Source organism: Vicugna pacos, unplaced genomic scaffold (assembly GCF_048564905.1).
Source record: "Vicugna pacos unplaced genomic scaffold, VicPac4 scaffold_77, whole genome shotgun sequence".
Classification (NCBI taxonomy): domain Eukaryota; kingdom Metazoa; phylum Chordata; class Mammalia; order Artiodactyla; family Camelidae; genus Vicugna; species Vicugna pacos.
Genome location: NW_027328758.1, coordinates 3,933,951 through 3,953,827, shown reverse-complemented (window position 1 = coordinate 3,953,827; position 19,877 = coordinate 3,933,951). Strand labels below are relative to the sequence as shown.

At 44.4% G+C, this 19,877-nt stretch overlaps 1 protein-coding gene across 1 annotated transcript in view; it reads left to right on the top strand.

Annotated features, from left to right (window-relative positions):
• LOC140694672 (uncharacterized) overlaps positions 1-19,877 on the top strand; it is a 117,577-nt gene that overhangs the window by 95,254 nt on the left and 2,446 nt on the right. Inside the window, exon 14 of the mRNA XM_072957815.1 lies at positions 18,918-18,944. Within this exon, the coding sequence (XP_072813916.1) occupies positions 18,918-18,944 (27 nt within the window). The remainder of the gene's footprint in view (positions 1-18,917; positions 18,945-19,877) is intronic.

The following is a 19,877-nucleotide window of genomic DNA, read 5'->3' as shown; positions in this document are numbered from 1 at the left end:
TTCTTGTGTGAGCACTGGAGCAAAGGCTTGGGTTTAAATACAGTGTCTGATGTGGCATCTCTCTAATCTTGCACAATGTGATAAACCTCTATCCCTAGTTTCTTAATGTGTCAAGTTGGGGTGGTAATGTTTTAAGGCTTTTGTGAAACATTATACACATAAGCCATTTGTGTCTCGGTAGATACAAGACCTGCTAGAGAGTCGGAATTTCTTTAAAAATACATATATATTGTCCACATCACTCTGTCTGTGTGTATTTTGAAGTTCCTGGAGGGTGAGGGTTGAGTGTAATGTCCATCGTGGGACAGGTGGCCCATGGGTCTGTGTGCCTCAGATTGCCCCCTCCTCCCCAGTCCTCTTCCTCTCAGTCCAGGATGAAGTTCCCTAGTAGATTTACACACAGGTCTTGTGGAAATGGCTTTTCATTTTATTGTTTCACCAAGGAGGGTTGCCATCATGATCTCTGTGGTCAGGTTTTGGTGACCTGAAGGCTATGCAATTGGGGATTTCTATTTTATAAAAAGAAAAAAAATTACAAATACAAAATTAGACCTAGGTTGGTGGCAGGGGCTTTTGAAAGTGGGGACCATCAGCTTTTTTAGCTTCAGGTGCAGTGGCCTCTGGCCACGAGGACACATCCTCATGCTCTGAATTTGGAGGGACCAGTGGGTTCAGTGGGAATATTTACTGAGTGCATCTCATGGGCTGCGCATTCTCTTATTTGTACTGTGTGTTCCTTATTTGAGATGGTGAGCTGATTTAAACTCAATAGCCTCTTTAAAATAATAGACTTTTTATTTTTAGATGTAATGTAGATTCCCATGTAGTTGTAAGAGATAATATGGAGAGGGCCTATGGACTCTTTGCCCAATTTTCTTTAATAGTTCCATCTTGCAAAGTTGGGGTACTATTCATTCGTGACTCACTAACCCTTTTAGGTTTGTGTTATTGCCCTCATTTCTATTTGTGAATAAACTGGTGTTGAGAGAAGCACACAGGTCTGCCCAGGTCACCCACGTGGTTAGTGAAGATTTGGGTGGAACGTGGGCTTGGCATTTCCAAGCAGTACCATTATGATGGTCTGTGGCAGGGAGCAGCATTCACTTTGCTTGTTTATTCATTCATTCAACAAACATTTATTGAATAAACTCTGTGGGTCAGATGCTTTCATAGGGTTATCTGATTCTTCAGCAGTATGGAGAATCAGGTAATGTTTTCTTTTTCTTTTTTTTTTTTTAATATGAGAAAAATATCTCTGAGAGGTTATAATCTCCCCAAAGGAAAAATAGCTCATAAATGAGGGATAGTACATTTGTACAGTTCCTTCTTCTTATGCAAATGGTACCCTAGGCATTTTACATTTGCAAACTTCCATAATCCAGATATATTCTTGTAAGGCAAGTAGTTTTTTTTTTAATTGAAGTATAGTCAAGTTTACAATGTTGTGTCAATTGCAAGGTGGTTTTTTTTTGAATTTTGAATGGAGAAAATATTTTTTGAGGGGGTTAATTAAGTTTATTTATTTGTTTCATTTTTCTAAAATGAGGTACTGAGGATTGAGCCTAGGTCCTTGAACATGCTAAGCACGTGCTCTACCACTGAACTGTACCCTCCTCCCCAAAGCAAGTTTTCTTACCCATTATTCTGCACCTTAGGAGTTCAAATAAATTGGCGTTGAAATCCAGATATTTTGATCCTACTATGGTTCTTTGCATTATATCCTGCTGAGGGGTGGGGAAGCAGTTCCTTTATTCATTCATTTATTCAGCAGTTTTGAGCACCGACTTTGCATCAGGGCCTGCCTAGGTGCTTGGAAACAGAAAACAAGAAATGATCCTTTTCTGCAGGGGATGGAAGCCTAGACCAAAAGCTGGGTAATGTGATCTGAGCTTCAGTAGCCATGTGCAGACGCTGAGGACAAACTTATCCCCGATTTGCTTGGACTTCCCTTGCCTTCTGGCTGGTGCACACCAGGTCGCCGCATCCCAGTGAGGCCCGCAGCCCACAGCACAGTATGTACATCGATTTACCCTCCCTTCTCGGCAGCGCCTGCAACATGAACGCCCCTGACTACATGCAGTGCGCTGAGGACCACCAGACTCTCCCGATTGTGGTCCAACCCGTGGGGATCATCTTAGAGAATTTCTTTTGCATCTATAATGGAATCTCCTTGGTGAGCCAGATCAGACCGTGCGGCTCCCAGTGGGCACTCTGTATCTACTATAGGTATCTCTATGCGCCCGAGAATGGATGGAGTGACTTCCAGACCCACCGCAATGTCATGGGCCTTGTCACCATTACTGACTGCCTCTTGGCCAAGACCTTCTAGAAGCTCCACGCACAGAGGAGCTGTATGGCACCACGCTCTACGACTCTCAGCTCTTTGTCTTTGTGCTGTATGGGGAGGTGGCCGAGCAGCCGCACACCGACGTGGCCTTCAATCTACGAGGACTGCAGGGTGGTGGAGAAGAGGATCGACGACTTCACTGAGTCACTCTTCATCTTGCCCAAGTCCAAGTGGCTGGATGGGGACCCCGAAAATTCTGGGGAGAAGACCCCCCTCCTCTACATCCTATTTGAGAAGGAGGACTTCGTGGGACTGGACACAGACAGCAGGCAAGTCAACCTGAAGGCCGGGCCACCCTGGCTGTGTGACAGATTGCTTCCCTACATCCAGAATGGGATCATCAAGGAGGAGGGCTTTCTTGTAGCCAAGGCGGGAAGGAGGTGTAGCCCGCCGGTTTTCAGACGTTTAAAACTAAATCCGCCTTTGTTTCAGAGAGATCCTTTTAGGGTTAGTGTGGACACTTACTCCCCTCTTTCAGCCAGGACACTTGGGGGGACCCCTGGAGTTGCTGTCCAATAGAGTAGCCACAGCTACTGTTGTTAGTAGTGCTGGGGAGGAGGCCGGTCTGAGCTGAGATGTGCTGTAGGTCAAATGCACATCAGACGCTGAAACTTGTCTAGTAAAAAGAATATAAACTATCTTGTTACTTTCTATATTGATTACACGTCAAAATGATAGTATTTTACATACAGTAGAATAAGTAAGGTCTGTTCTTAAAATCAGTTACTTGGTTTTTTTTTTTGTTGTTACATTTTAAACGTGGCAACTGAGAAACATTATTTACATGACTCTCATTTCATTCCTGTTGGACAGCCTGTCCTGGGACAGTTTCATCCCTTTGCTTATAAATGAGACTCTGAATCCCGAGACGCAGAACGAGGTGCTGGTTGAGCTCAGGGTGGAGCCGATGTCTCCTGCCTCCCAGGCCCAGCACCAGCACGGCTCAGGCCCTCTCCCCTGCCTGACAGCCACCATGCCAAGTTAGGGCATCAGAAACACTGCCAGGGGCTTCCGAATTAGCTCCTTACGCAGGGAAAGGCATGTCACGGTGTATGGGACACAGCAGGGAAAAATTCGTCCTCACTTTGTCCCTGTGATTAGGTCAAAGACCCCACTCTGCCTTGGAAGTGCAGACGATCACTTCTGGGCTGCCTAACCCCTCACCCTCTACTATGTTTCCCTGTGTATCTTTCAAGCTGTCCCTCGGGCAGAAGAGGGTGAGACGTCTTTGCCGAGAGGTGGTCCCCCTTTACTGGGGAGAGTGAGGTGAGCTGTGTCCCCCCGGCCTACGGCCTCGGGCCTTGAGTCTGGAGAGCGCTCATGGCGGTCCCACAGGTGACGGTCGGAGGACATGGCACGTGCTGCCGGGCCCGCTGTGCAGGAGGGGCTCTGTGATTCTCTGTGATTCTAAGGTCAGATTCTACTTTCTTGTTGTTGGTAAGATGGAGGAGAAGATGCCAGAGAATTGATAAAAAGAAAATCCACACCAGTCCTGTGAATGACAGACACAGGGGATCCGTGTCCCACCTGCGTGTGGTGCCTGGCAGGCTCTGGAATAATTTTCACTTCCTCCCCGGACATTCCTCTATGGCTTAAGGAAGGGGAGAGGCATGTCGTGGCCATGATCTGTACTTGTCCTCACAGGGCCCTGTGATCTACATGCCCACACTACACTTCTGCTCCTTGGAGATGAGGTGTCAGGTTTAGGAAACTGGGCACTGCTGAGGGCATAGCTGCCAGAACCGTGCTACACCAAGGCTGGCTCCGTTCACCTCACCTGTCACCTCCTGTTGAGTCCTAAGGCGTCATTCAAGGTAGGTGCATCGGTGCAATGAAAGCAGGGACCTCCTTCACCCCCTGGACAGACTGGTGGGTGATCAGTGGAAGCCTGGAGCCCTGCCCCAGCCCCACGCCAGTGCCTCCTATTTTGTCATAGGAGGCACTGGTGACATTTTTGCTCAGCAACTGCTTGGCTCTGATTCTGCAGAGCCAACAGAGAATGCCAGCTTGTTTTTGCCTTTTGAAGTCTGCCCTTGGGATTTGGCGGAGTAGCTGGATGTGTGCTTAGCCCATAGTGGTTGACACTGTCACCATTGTTTACCCAGAACCTCGTGTACCAGGCATGGCTGCCGGCATCAAAATACAGCAGCACATTAAACCTCCCTCCTGGTGGGTCTGTCTGTTCTGGTACCATAAGGGCTCAGCCAGCATCTGAACGTCAGTGAGATAACGTGGCCAGTGAGCTCGGGTCAAGCACTTTCTCCTCCAGTGACTTTTACTCCATTGTTGCTTTTACTATTACACAGTCATTAATTTTTTAAACAATGCTTTGGTTCAGGAGCAGAACCTAATTCTCCCCTGTTCCTCTTGGTGGGAGTGAGTAAAGTTGTCCAGCTTGAAATGCGACCACATTTTGTAGCTCAAAAGCTGTCTACACGCATCTAGGTGAAGTTTTGGTTTGGGGCGCTGACCACGTTGGGGTCCCCCGGCAGCATCGCTCCCCTCAGGCCCCTGCCTTCCCTGGATCAGGAGGTGAGGGTGGGTCTCACCGTCCCCGCGTCCCTGTCCTCATCACACTCACGTAATTTCTTGTAAATGCTGTCAAAGTCATTTTTGTTCTCGTGTGTTTCTAATTTTGGCTGTTCCTCTATTCCTTTTTCTATTTTCCTTTATCCCTTATACCACCCCGTGAGCATGTTGTTCGGTCTGAAAATGTGGGCTGTGCACACCCTGCATTGGAATAGCCAGATCGCCCTCTGTGCCGTCTCCATCGCTATAAAAAGCAAAAACTTAACAGTTGCCATGATTCGTATATTATCCTAGTCATCTTATTTTCTACTTTTTTGGAATTTTTGCTATGTTAGCACATCACCCACTGGAGTTTGATATATGTTAAAGTCCTTGCTTTGAGGAACCTATTAGTTCGTCCTTATATTTGGTAACAAATGCTCTCTTACTAATTTTGTTTATTTGTTTTGAAGAAGTGAGATGCGAATTGATTTAGGCGGCTGCTGAGGGATTTTTTTCATGGAGTATTTAAACTTGGAAAGTCAAAATCTGCAGCACCTTGCTTGATTCTGGCTTTTACACAAACGTGCTCGGCACACGGTTCCTGGCTGTCGCTGTGTGACGTGCGTGACGGCGCTTCCTGGCCGGCGGTCACTGGTGAGGAAGTGGCCGGCTCGGGGGTGAGCAGCTGCAGGGGACGCTGTTGGAGGAAGCAGTCACCGGTTTTTTGTTTTTTGGTTTTTTTTTTTGCATTCACCTTCCCAGTGCCATTTACTTTACTTTGCATTCATAGAGGGGCAGGAGCGGGCCTAAAACCATGCCACTCTTTTGTTCCCTTTATGAGACTGGTTTTTCTAAGTATCAGGAAAACATTGCCTTGTCCTAAGGAGCTGGTTCACTTGGATCTGGTGGACACAGGGACCCCTAAATGGGACCATAGCTTCCTCTCTGCTTCAGCCAGTGGGCATTCAGAGCCGGGTCTGTGGTTTGCCTCAGCAGCCGTGCAGGCCTCCCTGCACCGGCCTTTACTTTTACCCCTTTTTGGCAGTAAATAGCTGACTCTGTGTCTGTTGCAGCTGATGTCCACCACTGACGGCCGTGTGGTTATTTTGCGGTAGTGAGTCTCCAACACCCCTGTCAGCCGTGAAGGGACCTTGCATTCTCACCCCGACCCTGGTTCATCTCACCCAGGGAAAGGGCTTGGCCACCACCGTCATGCTGGACATGAGGCCTTGTTTCTCCTTTCATGCTCTGGTCCAAATGTGGACACTTCATCCTTCACTGACTTGGTCTCGCTTGAGACAGTCCAGACTTTCTGAAAGAGTCCATCACATTCTGGGGGGGAACAGAACAGAAGTAAGGGTCGCAAGTAGGAATCTAGGCTGTCTGGGTTGGCAAATGCAGGCTGGGATCTGTGATGGCCGGTCTGTGCCCTGGAAACTGGCCTTTCCCGTGGCTCCCGAGAGAAAAGGGGTCGGAGCGAGAAAAGACTTGCCTGGGTTCCTACCATCCTCATCTGCTCACTGACAGGAGTGTCAGCTAACTAGGAGCTCCCCCAGACCTCGGGCCCTTCAAACCTCAGATCACGGGAGATCCTTGAGTCCCTTCTTCTGGTCCTTCTTTGTGAGAATCCAGTGCCTTCTGAGGTGACTGGCAGCAGGAGATGCCTCCCCCTCCAGGGAACTCCCTTCGGAGGACTGTGACTCAGTGCACCTTGCTGTGAGCTTGTGGGTTTCCATCGTGCTCCCTGCAGAACCAGACTTGAGACTGGCTTAGTGACAGAAATAACAAGACTGATTCCAGGGCAGGGCCAGGTGGAGGGAACAGTGGAAATTGAATGTGACCTCAAACACCTAGGTGGGTGCTGGGGCTGTTACTAAAATGGGGAGCCTGGGAGGTACCTGCCAGGAATCGAAGTCTAGAGTAAATGGTGGACATAAGGCCTTTTTTTTTTGACATATGGCATTTTTAAGATGCCATTTGTCATCCAAGTTAGGACTTCCAAGAGGCACTCGTGTCTATGAGCCTGGGGCTCAGGTGAAGGAGCTGGACTAGAGATACACATTGGGATTCGTCATTCTTAGCTGGTGTTCACAGCCGTGCAAGTGGATCAGCTCATCTCAAGAGGTGCAGACTGTGTCTGAGGGGGGGCAGGGCTGTGTCTGGTTTGGAGGAAAGCCCGGACCATGCAGCTTTGGTGTGTCAGACAGCGGCGTTTGTGATTTTCAGAGCAATGGCATTTATCCTTAAGGTTCTGGGGGGTGGGCAGGCCCACCCAGGAAGAAATCTGAAGAGAGGGTTTTGGCCACGTGTGCGCGTCTTGGGACGATCCAGAGGCTGCAGGGTCCAGAAGGGGAAACTCCTCAGAAGCTGGAGTCGGAGTGGGGAGTTGGGAGAATGTAGTCACACTCTCCTGTGATGAAGGGAGGGAGGCCTAGGGAGTCCGCACCCTAGCGGACTCTCTTTCCCACGAACAAAAGGCAATCAGACAGAAGATTTGAGGTAAGAAGGGATGGGCGTTGGGAGAGGAGCCAACCTGGAGAACGGTGGTTGAACAATTCTTGAATAGTCTCCCTGAAACATAGAGTTAAAAAAACCCAGACTCTTAAGAATATTGATAGTGACTGGGGAGGAGGCAGTTGTTTTTCTGACCTCCTAAGGGTAAGGTATGTATCCGGGGATATACAGAAGAATCGGGCAGTCTGTTCCTGGGGCTTCACCCTTACCAGGGGGAACAGTGCAAGTTTAAAGGGGGAGAAGGGCAGCGGAGGGAAACTAGCCAGGCCCCGTGTCACGTACCAGTCGGCCGCCCTACTTGCGTGTTGCATTCACATCCATGCCTCCCAAGTGGGCGGTGGCAGCCCCGTTTTGAAGATTGGGAAGCCTCCTCAGAGGTTTAAGGAATTGGTTCATTTAGCAGCTAGTAAATGCTGTAGCAGGATTCCAGCAGGGCCTTGTCAGACTTCAAGGGCATGTTCTCTCTACTAATTCCGGTTGTACCTGAAATGGTGAAGTGAGTCAGTTTCGGAGCCTTTCAGAGAAAGTACGCTTTAAGTGCCTCAGGACTGTTGCACAAAGCTCAGTGTTCTTTCATGGTTCAGAACCACCGCAGTGCTTTTTGCCCCACAGATGTAAGGTCTTACTCCTTTGACGATGGCGTGGTTGTAAATGACATACAGGTGCAAAACCACACTTAGCAGCTTCTGAAGGGAAACTCTCCTGTTCTCCCTTGATCGGCTTTCTTCCACGGGATGTAACTGTGCTGCAGCTAAGGCCTGAGCTTTCCGTATGGAGTGAGGGTTTGATATCCAAATTTAGCATAAAACAGTCAGATGGAGAAAATCGAAGATGACAATATATTTTGGGGTTTCATTAGACAAGACATACTATCTGTTAATGGCTCATAAAGCTAATGAGATTGAGTACAGAACATTTCATTTCTTACTTTCTACTGAGAGCTGTCTTCCAACATAAGGTTCTCTGCTTTGGAACTTCAGCTCAGCCACTAGGGCGCCTGTCATTGTGTTGGTGTGATTGCATTTACACAGTGCATGTAATCTGGGCTTCCTTAGCCCCAAACACTCCAGTGCAGAATCATAGGCTGTAGCCATCACTTAGTTATACAAATACTTCTAAAACTATATGATACCAAAAAAAAATAAATAAATAAAAATAAAGAGAGAGAGGGAGATTGCCTTTATCAAAGTTCCTTTGGATTTTAACTGCAAAGTGTTGTTGAGCAGCTCTGGTTTCCTTTGGATATGAATATATACATTTCTTTGCATGTAACTTGGATTTCAGGCTTGAACACCAAGCTCTTGTTTTCCATGAGCCACAAAAATCATAGCCAAATGACACACGTATGAAACAGTTTATTCTTTTTATCTGAGATAGAATCCTTGAATTTGGGACTTGAGCTGCGACTTTCCTGTTTGCTCTTCCCACCCCTCTTGTCACCTCACTCCTTTTTCCCACGTGGCCTCCAAGAGGTCATGGTCTCATAGGAGCAGGTGGACAAATACCAGTTGGTCGCCAAGCAGTGCTGCTGTAGATGGAGCCAGCCAAGAGCTAAAGGACATCATCAGGGAGGACTTCCTGGAAGAAATTGGCTCTACATTCAGTTCTGAGGACAGAGTAAGAGTCAGCCAGGGGAAGGAATCAAGAGGGTGACTCAGGTGGCAGGAGCAGCCTGGGTAGAGGCCTGGAGGCTTGTGGGGTGAGGACTCGGGGAGACTGCCCTGTGTGGTCCAGGGTGGTGGGTGACCCTGCTTTGAAGGACACTGGAGAGGGCCTAGGGGTGGAGGGCTTTGGAGGAGCTTGGTTTTTACTAGAACTGACACAGAAGAGGCAGTGAAGGGTGTCAGCAGGAAGTGACCCTTAGGAGAGCAGCTCTGCCTGTCCTTTTGAGTCCCACCCCTTCATTCTTTTATTCACAACACACGCAATTCTGAGTGTCTAGGGGAGACGGGGTGGACCTACAGTAGTAAGCAAAATGTACTTGCTTCTTGAGAGCTTAGCAGTGTCAGAAGTTGACTTAGATTAAAATGTTTTATTAACACAGCAGGGCACCTAATCCAAAGTGCGGAGGTTGGAGGGAAGGAAGACTTCCTTGACAAACAGTTAAAATGAGCCTGGAGGCTAGTGGGAAGTAGCAGCAGGTCACGGGGCCCCTGAGGTCACTGGGGACCTGGTACTGAGGTGAGGATGGACAAGCAGGGTCGGGGGTGGGGCTAGAACTCTACCAGGGAGCCTCTGATGGGTTTGAAGTGGGGGAGATGTAATCAAATTTGTGCTTTGGGAAGGCTGCCTTGGCTGTGTGTGTGTGTGTGTGTGTGTGTGTGTGTGTAGCGGGGAAGAGGGGGAGGGTGTCACCAACTGGGAGGGTCATTAGAAGACCATTCACAGGCTCGGAGGCCACCAGTGGGAGAGGGGCGTCGGGACTGCTTGGGGACCGCAGGGGCAGAGTGGATGCCGGGTTTCCTTGTGTGGAGGGCTTGTTAGCGGGGTCGCTCTAGCGACACCTTGTGGCTGGAAGTAAACAGATGGAGGCCGCCAGGTGGACTTACCTCTTCTCTCCTTCCCTGCCTTGTGTGATGATCTTAGCTCTGCCAACATATGGAACAGAAGAGCTAAGTTCCAGAGTAGCCCAGGACTTTGCTGGGCTCGTTCAAGTGAGAGCAGATAGGATTTAGGCTTGTGTTGAGATCTGTAAGTTAACTTAGCTAGAAACGTCCTGTCTTTTGGATTTTCATAGGGGTAGTAATTCTTGATAAAGATTGCTTTCTTGGTGAGAGGAAATTTAATACAACTGATGTCTTTCTCAAAAAATATCTTATCTTTTAAGAAATTTAATATTCAAAATAATAGGAATATTTTAAAATGATAAACTAAGGCTTTCGTGTAGTTTCTTTGGTTTCTGAGTTGATGTGTAGGTAGACCCTTTGCATTACATAATAGCACATCTTTGACAGTATTTAAAGAGCTGTTAGTGAGCGCCCCCAATTTGAAAGCATCATTAAAGCTTGCTCTGAAATAGTGAAGTCATATAGGTCTTGTTTGCAGAAGCCAGATATTTGGTTTATAATCTGCAGCATAGCTCCCTTTATAAAATAATAATAGATTCAAAATTAACAAAGTGGAAAATAATTGATTTTTTTTAAAAAATGAAACATAAACTTTCTTGTGCTATTGTTGCAACTGGAAATTTTGAAAAGAAAAATCCTATTGTAATATCATCTAAGTGAAATACATATATGTCTGTCACATTTGAATAGTAACTGCACAGTGTTTTTTGAAGTCAGGATCATTCCAGCTCAGATACTGGCAGTGATGGTTGCTGGTTTTCAATGGAAGAGCCTAAATTTGCTTTCTTAGCTTTATTCTTTTCTTTTCTTTTCTTTTCTTTTCTTTTCTTTTCTTTTCTTCTCTTTTCTTTTCTTTTCTCTCTCTCTCTTTTTTTTTTTTTTTGGGTAGTGCGAGGGTTGAGTAGTGCTGTGCCAGCATGATTTGGGGGCAATTTGTGGGCAGATGTCGTGCAGCAGCAGTGAGATATTTCCATGCATTTTACTTTCCGGACATCACCAGGGAACATGTGTGGTTTGTGCCTGCAGGATGGGATGCTGCAGGACTCCCTGGTCCATCAATGTTATGTCTTGGAGCTGCTCCGGTCAGTGAATGATTTTCTGTGGCTTGGAGCTAATGTGGTCTGATGCAGATGATCAGATGTGTAACTAAAGTACTGTTACTTGAAATAAGAGAAAAGCTAGCAAAAATGTCTCTAAAACACAGGATGAGGGAGGAGAATTGGCTGAGCTGCTTGCAGTGGGGAATATTCTCAGGTGACTCCCTCACTGTGTCTCCTGTCACTATCCCCCACAGCCCTGCATGGCAGTCCTACTGAAGCAACCATGCACTTTCTCAGAAACGCGCTGAATTTCCTTGTGCCTCTGATTGTTCACTTTTTTTTTTGAAAGCACATCTTGCCCTTTGCTTAAATGCCATCCCTGCTAGCCACCACTTACACTCATTCTTCTGGACCTCGTCCATATATAGCTGCTGAATGAAAGAACAAAATGTAGTATCTCCATTTAGTGGAATATTATTCAGACATAAGAGTGAATAAAAAAGAAAAAATAAATAAAGGGGAATATGAAAAAAGCCATCTGCTCTGGGTAGTCCACCCTGACTGCTCAACCCGGCCTTTTCCCTTTGAAACCCCATCCCTTATACCCCACTCTACTATTTTTGATAGTATTTACCACCTTCTAATAAAGTTTAACATTTTCAAAAAAAAAGAGACATGCTGATACCACTTCAACATGGGAAAGCCTTGATAACAGCACGTTAACTGAAAGGAACCAGACACAAACAGCCACATATTGTTGATTTCAGTGATCTTAGAAATGCCCAGAATTGGCTCATGCAGTGGCAGAGAGCAGATGATGGTTGCAAGGGGCTGGGTGGAGGGGGGTTGTGGAGTGACTGCTAGTGACAGGGGTGTTCTATTGGGGTGATGAAGTGTTCTGGAAATAGATGGTGGTGAGGGCTGCACAACCGTGAGTGTGCAGAAGACTGCTGAGCGCTGTCTCTGGGAGTGCTTGTTGTTGGGGCGGCTTTATTTTGTTCTCATCCTGTAATGTGAAGGGTCATCTTGTGCTGAGACCATTCAACTCCTGTGAGTGGTAAGGCTAAGAGACTTTGCAGAGTCATGTTTCTTTTTTCCCCCTTGCTGAGTGTAGGCAAAAATGGTTTAAGCCTGAGAAAGTGCTCCATATGCAGAAATGTCTTTCAGTTTTGGCTGGTGTAAAAATCTTGTGAGCTTTTTAATCATTTAGGACAGTCTGTAGGGGGAAACAGCCTGTGAAGCCTGGGTGAGACTTGGAAGAGCCGCGCTACCCTCCCAGACACGGGTGGGGATTTCACCCCCATTCAGGCAGTGAAGGGCCAAGACCCGTGAGAGGAGTTGACAGTCATGAATATTTATGTGTATCCGCTGCTTCATCTTGGATATTAATTTCTAGCTGAGTCATTTTGTGGCAGCAGCCTCATCCTACATCAGGAATTTATAGTATCTGCTCTTTGAGGTGAAGAGCTGACAGACTTGATTATTTAACAGTCTATCTTGTATTGATATCTCAGATTCCTTTGTCAACCGCAAAACAGCAGAAATACAGACGTCCTTTAATGCCGATGTGACCTGGAGCAGGTTTAGTTTCTGTACCTCAGTGACCTTATCTGCGTGTGGGGAAGATGATAACAGTGCTTCCCTCAGAGGGGCTGGTGAGAGGAGACTGAGAAGCACAAGTGGAAGACTTACACGAGATGCTCATGAATGACAAAATTTAGTGCTCTCAGCCTGGTGAGGCTTCAGGGGCAGAGATGTCAGAACAGAGCAGTCCTAGCCGGAGTTCGATCCGCATTGTCAGGTTTTATGATCACTATCACCACTGTGGGTTATCAGGTAGTTTTAAGACTTGGTAATATGAATTCATGAATAATGTTAAAGACTAGACAACTCAGATCCGGTTTACATAGTTCTCAAGATTTCCTGTGAGAAATGGATATTTTTTCCCCATCTTAAATCTGAGTGGATTCTCTAAAAAAATTCTGTAGTCCTCCATCTTTTTCCTTTAATTCTCCTTTTTTTTAAATAAAAGTTTTTAAATGGAGTTACTGGGGACTGAACTGAGGGCCTCATGCGTGCTGAGCACATACTCTCTCAACTGAGGTATACTCTCCCCCATAATTGTTTTAAACTTTACTTTCTTAGTATTCAGAGGTTAGAGGCCTCTAATTCTTTTTTTGGAGACTTGTCCATAAACCGGTAAATCTAAAATTAATGGACAAAATTTGGTTTATTAAAAAAATCATTAGAACTTTTATCAATCCATTCAAAAGGAAATGCTTATTGAGTTAAAATGTTTCTCCTTTATGGTGATTTCTAATTTTTGGTCTAGCTTAACTTATTAAAAGTAATCCTCATCATCATAATGACCAAGCTTGCTGTGAGTGGACACCTACCAAAGGCTAAACTGTTTTTCTCATGTTTTACTTCAAAGCAGGTGTTTGACGGTAGGTATCAATGTCTCCTTTTTGCAGCTGAGGGATTGAGAGGTGGGCAGCTTGTCCCAAATCAAACGCAGCTGGCGGTGCCTAGCTCGGTGCTGGAACCCAGGCTGCACAGGATGCATTCTCAATTTCTCCTCTGATCAGCCTCCCGTTGAGTGGTTTCCCGAACTCCTGTGAGTCCATAAATGACCGATTTTGGCGATCTCAGCCTGATGAGGCCTTCAAAGGAGAGACACCAGTGAGAATGTGAGACAGAGCGGCATAAATTAAAATTGTACATTTTCACAAATGTTGCATTCTCAGGTAATGACTTAAATAGTTTATGTTTTCTTTATATTAGTGCTATGTAAGCACTAAAAACAAAACATTAAAAATGATTATAGTGCAAAATAGGAGTGGGCTTTGAAAGTCCAATCATTGCTAATGATGTTGCTTGTTTTTCTCTAGTGGTGTTTATTGACAGAATAATTTACAATGACTGAATTTGTTTTATGTATGTAGTCTTAGTATGGAGGAAAAGTTTGTCAGTGCATATTGAAAGTAAAATCTTTACTCTTTTCTTTCCTGATGATAAATATGTACGTTGTTTCCATGGCTTAAGTATATTTCCTCATTTGTGAAATTTGAGTGATGCCGTTTACCATGTCTGACTGTGAGAGGTAGACGCCTTGTATACAAAGCATCCAAGAGCTGCTTAGTAAAAATGTGCTGTCACAATGACAGATAGTTTAGAAGGATCAACTGTGAATACTAAAGAGGGTGGCTTGTTTCTGATGCATATTCAATATGGATATATATGAATATGGCTTAAAGTAACAAGGATTCAGGGTTTTGTGTGTGTGTGTGCGTGCAGTATGAAGTTTTAATGAAATCTGTATCATTCTATTGAGACAGGGACTAGTTAAATTGACTTAAGCAGACGACCTTGAAGATTATTTACACAGAATGTGTATTGTTACAACTCAGTGTTCATGCTGCCGTGTAACTATACACTCAGACATTTAAATTCGTAGGACTCTGACCAGAAGCATTAAGTTTAGAAAAATCCACATTGATCATTTTCAGGGAATAAGCTTCTCTCTTTTGTGATTAAAGAAAATTTTGATTTATTTTTCTGCACTCTTAATAGGTTTTAAAATATCAAAACATTGATTTGACATGTCAGCTTTTTTAATAGAAAAAAGCTCATGCTGTTTTAATATGTAAATAAATGTTTTTGTATTTCAATACACTTCTATGATTTCCTGGCTCTTTGAGAAGTATTTTGCAAGATACTTAGATTACCTCCTGTTGGAAAAATACAGACATGACTTTTATGAATATAGGCCTAGTACAGGTCTGTTGGTTTTTGCTACAGTGCAAGACATGAAGACTAGGAGAGCAGTATGTACTACATAAGCTTTTAGTTATCTGATTCTTGTTTCTGATCCACAGGCAATTTTTGTGTTGCACCTTTCCAGGCAACCAGGAAGGCCTTTTAAGCCATAGGTGGCGCTGTTGCACCTTCTTACAGTCTTAACTTTCCTGTTTGTAAAGGAAGTCTTAAACTTTTTTTTTTTTTTTGATTCCTTTGCTTAATGCTTCAGGGTAGCACAATGTCCATTATGTCTGACTACCTGGAACTATTATTCTGCTTATGTCTTAGTTTTATTCTATCATCTCGCTGTGAACATTTCAGACTTCCTGTGCAAACAGTTGCAACATCGGACTTTTCTTGCAGTGTTAGAAACCAGTGAGCCGGGATTTTATAAAAGAGCTAGAAGCGGCCTCTGGAGCACCTTAAAGCTGAAAAGTGTACTGAGTTCCCTAAGTATTATCCCCACCGCTGTGTGTCAATGGGTGGTAGGAGATTTGGTACATATACAAAGGGGTGTGGTGTTTTGACTTGGGTTTGCGTGCACGCGCTGCCACTGAGCTACGTGATCCTGAGTCAGTTCGTTCTGAGTTTTTCCCTCGTCTGTGAGATGGGGACACTCATTTCTGCTTTGTAGAATTGTGAGAATTAGAAATTATGTAAAGTGTTTAGCACAGTGTGTATGACAAGAGGGCTCATAATCTTAACTGCTATTTGGTGTGAAGCCATCATTTGATAGTCTTTGGCAATTACTGAGAAACAGGAAAATAAGAAAAGCTGGTTTTATGATGAAAGATATTTGAGGAGGTTCCATAGTTCCTATACACATAATTTAGCATCAGCAGAGTCAGGACATTTACACAGTCGCCCTGAACCAATGTTAAGCCACAGAATTTTTGTTACTTCATATATGTTGGGGCTTAAGGGGACCCAATACTTATACACATGTTGTGTCCAGCAGCCAACTGAGAGATGACAAAGAAGAACAGGCAGGCGATAAATGTCTCCTTTATTACTGATGAAGCCACGTTCTCCATGAAATTCAGGGCTGTGGGAGAGTGAGTGTCATGACACTATGTCCCAGAATTAGAGACTTACGCAGTCCCAGGTAACTCTGGTCCACAGCGAGCATTCCCTTGAGAGATTCTGACCCATAATGCACAGGACTGTCTTGCCATGGAACTGAGCATCCCGGCTGCTTCCTAAGGGTGGCCAACACTGGAGGGGAAGGAAAGCTTTCATATGCCCTGCTTGTCTCCCCGGACTCACACCTCAATCTGTTAGTGTGAGGAGGGCTAGCCGTGGGCCAGTGGTCAGGAGTGTGAAGGGAGAAGCAGTCTCCCATGGACCAGAGGAGTGGGGAGGAGGGAATCCCCCCTCAGTTTAAACAGGTGGTGGCTTGAAACAGAAGGGTGCTCCTCAAGAGTTTATAAGAGGGGAAATAAGGATTTCCTTTGGGACTCAGAATAGTCATGAAACACAGAAGATGATTAGATGGGAGACTTGTAAATCACTTTCTTATTAAATTGAAATTTGTTGGGCACCAAAAATGTGCTACATTCTTTTCTGAGAGTTTTACAGAAATGAATCCTCCAATTTTCACAACAAGTGAGTAAGAAAGATTTGATTGTTATCCCAGGTTTACAGTGTGGAAATTGAGGCACACAGAGGGTAAGTAATTTGGCCAAGGTAACAGAGCTAGTAAGTGGCAGAGCTGGGATTTAAATCCTGGCTATCTGGTTTCCAGGCTCCCAGGGATGGGCTTTGGGTGTTTACAGGTATCTGCATCCCTGGACCTCTGTACCTCTGCATCAGTTAGACCAGAAAGGACAGGGAAAGTGGAGTTATACAGGTGCTCACAGTCGTGTCTCAGCCACTGTCCATGGAGTGTGCCCCGTGATTGGCATTAATTGTTTTCCAGGCAGTAGATCTGTTCTTATAACAGAAATTTAGTCCATTGAGTTAATCTAGAAACCCTTCCTGCTCTGCTTCTGTCCACGCTTGCCATGTGACTGCCTGCCCGAGATTGGGCCGTGGAGGAGAATCTGTACTCATGGTTGAACTCTGATATTTCAATCTGGTTTGTAGTTTCACATCTCCTGTTACATTAATAAATTAAATTTCTGGTTTTCTTGCATCAGTGTGTCATAAGTTTGCTTAATGTGAAACCAGTCCATGGGAGCCCAGGGGTGCTGACGGTATAATTTCTGAGCATGTGGCATTTCTACCCGTGCAGAAATGGCTGGAGGATGTCCACCTTCCTCACTGATTTCTCCCAGCAGCAGGGTCCTCTCCCACCCCCGGATGTGAGGATGGGATCTCTCTGAGTAGGCCATTCAGAGGCCGAGTCCACCAATCCGAAAATGATGAAGTACCTGGAAGTGGGTTTAATAGAAGACAAGGGCTTCCAGGTTGTCAGATGTGCTGTTCGAGTCCATTTGGTGAAAAGCTGTCCACTGTCTGTGGTTGAGCTGCTTCTTTGCTGTTTAAAAGTCTGTATTACATGAAGGGATTTTAAAAAGCAGAAAGGTGTGATTTCAGGTGGTACATCCGCACCGGTGAGTAGTGCTGGATGACCGCCTGTGTGAGGAATAGACAGAGTCTTACAAACTTCATAAAACAGCTTTTAAAGCTCTTCCATCTGAGTGCACTTCGTATGGGGTCCAGTTCATGACTGGTCGCGCTGAGAGGGCACGTAACTGATGATGGCAGAAAGGACACGGAGGCATCAAAAAGGTCCCAGACATGTTCTGTGTTTAGAGGATGGGGCACAGAGTAATATATTTGAGATGGTTTTTCATTGAACACTTTTGAGTATTTTCTAGGACTCCCCAGTGCCCCAAGGTTCCATGCAGCTGGGTGTCCCCTCAGTGCAGCTCTGTCAGCGCTTGCCCTGGGCTGATGCGGTGTCACGGGGAGCAGGACGGTCAGTGTCCCCGGCTCCTCCGAGCTCCGTCTCCTCATCCGCAGAGCCGGGTTTCTCATCCGTGTCTACTTAGTAGGATTGCTGAGAATCACACGTGATGGTTGTCAGGTGTGATTTGTGGTTGTCTCTGTGATTGGCATATAGTCAATATTTGATAGAAACACTTGTTTTTTATTATAATTGTGGCTCCTAGATTGCAGTGCTTTTTAGTCTGCATTTATTTTTTTATATAAATTTATTCTTATTTTTAAGTAAGCACTTGTATTTATTTATTTTCATGAAGGTACTGGGGATTGAAGCCAGGAACATGTGCGTGCACAACAGGTGCTCTACAATGGAGTAATACCCACCCTCCTTGTCTGCACTTAAAAATAAATATTTCAATACACAAAATATTTCTTAAACACCATCATGGGTCCTATTTTCTGCATAGACAATTGAATACATATGCCATCTCAATAAGAATAAATGTCATAGGGACATACCTTTCTAAATCTGTTTACATGTTTTAAAACGATCATAGCTAGTGAAAAACACGAGTCTTGGATCCACTACTTCTTAGGGTCTGCTTTGCCATCATGGGGAATTACATTCTACAGAGAAGGCTAATTGGATCTCATTGATATTTGGATGATTTTGCAATGTTCAAGGCTTTCAAAAGCTGACCGTTTTGTATTTTAAACTAACTACAAAGTTATCTTCTAGAAGTTGTAAGTCCTTAGCTTGTGAAGTGCCCAGTAATTCAGTTTGTATATGTCTGTGTCTCTGTGAACGTGTATGTGTGTGATTTCAGGAATGTAGCAATAAGTTCCATATAGCCTTCTGAAATCTTTCTCCTCCAGTTCAAGGTGTAGGTATATATTTACACAAATAAATTGATACTCTTTTGTGATTTGGCATATTGGTGGGAATAAGAGGTTCTCATAATTGTTTCAGAAGGGTTGGGGAGCATGAGCTTAGAAAATGGGAGGAGATAGAGGCAGGGAGGTTCTTTAAACTTTGTGCAAGATGAGAAACAGTAGCTTTTCTTTTTTCTTCTAAAGCAAACTGGCACTGAATTGTAACATACTAATACTCAGAATTGCTTTTCTGATCAGAGACAAGTGCCTCAGATTTTTCAAGGCAACATGAATGATGAAATGTGTTTTAGCAGTTATCTTTAAAAGTAGTTTTATTTTTCAAGTATAAGTCTATAGACTGTTCTTTTTTTCCAGCTGTACAAGAATTTCTCATTGATCCAGGTACGTGATCAATGTGTTTAGTTTCTTTGGGTTATTTATTTTTTTTAAGTGCTTGATTCATTCTGGTGTGAATGAATGTTTAAAATTTCTGGATTTTGATCTTTAAAACTTGCTGATTTATCAGAACTGCAAAAAACCTGATGTTTGTTCCTTGTTTGGTGGGGCAACCTATTGATTTATGTTGTCTGTTATAGAGGGAAATTCTTCCTCTAGCCTGTAGATAATTAAGTGAATGGTTTGCAGTGTGCCTTAAAAATTATTTGAATGCATTGAGCATGTTTGTCCAGTGAATTTTGGATTGAGTCATAATAATGACTTTGCTTTGATTCTGTGGCTTTTGTCCTCTCCACAAGAATTTGAATTCTGTTGCATTTTGTATTCGTGTTCTTAACAGGGGAAGGAATTTTGCATTTTTTACAGAGGTGGGTTTTCCTATCCCCTCTGAATTCCTTCTGTAATTGATACAGCGAAAATCTGTTATTGCAGTGCTTAATTATTTCATAAAAAATTTTTTGGCTTAATCAGAAACAATGACAAAGAATGATAATAAAAAATACGAAAACCTTCCTTCCTTTGAAGAATAGAAATGAGGTGGTCAGGCTCACGCATGCTTTGTACCTGACACACTTACTCTCATGTCATTGTGTATCATGAGTCGGAGATGGAGTTGCTTCAGGTTTATAGATTTTTGTTTTAACATTTGTGTTGAATTCATTCTCTAGGCATGATGATTCCTGTTGCCTTTGTGGAAAGTGTAGATGAAGGGAAACAAATGCTTTGTTTTGTTTTCAGGAGGCCTGAGATGCTGATGAGAAAAGAGTAGAGGGTGGGCTGAGGAAAATAGTGATAGACCCTCACCTCCAGGCTGAAATTGATGAACAAAGAAATCAATTAAGTGTATTGCTATTTGACTAATAGAAGTCAGACAGCCCA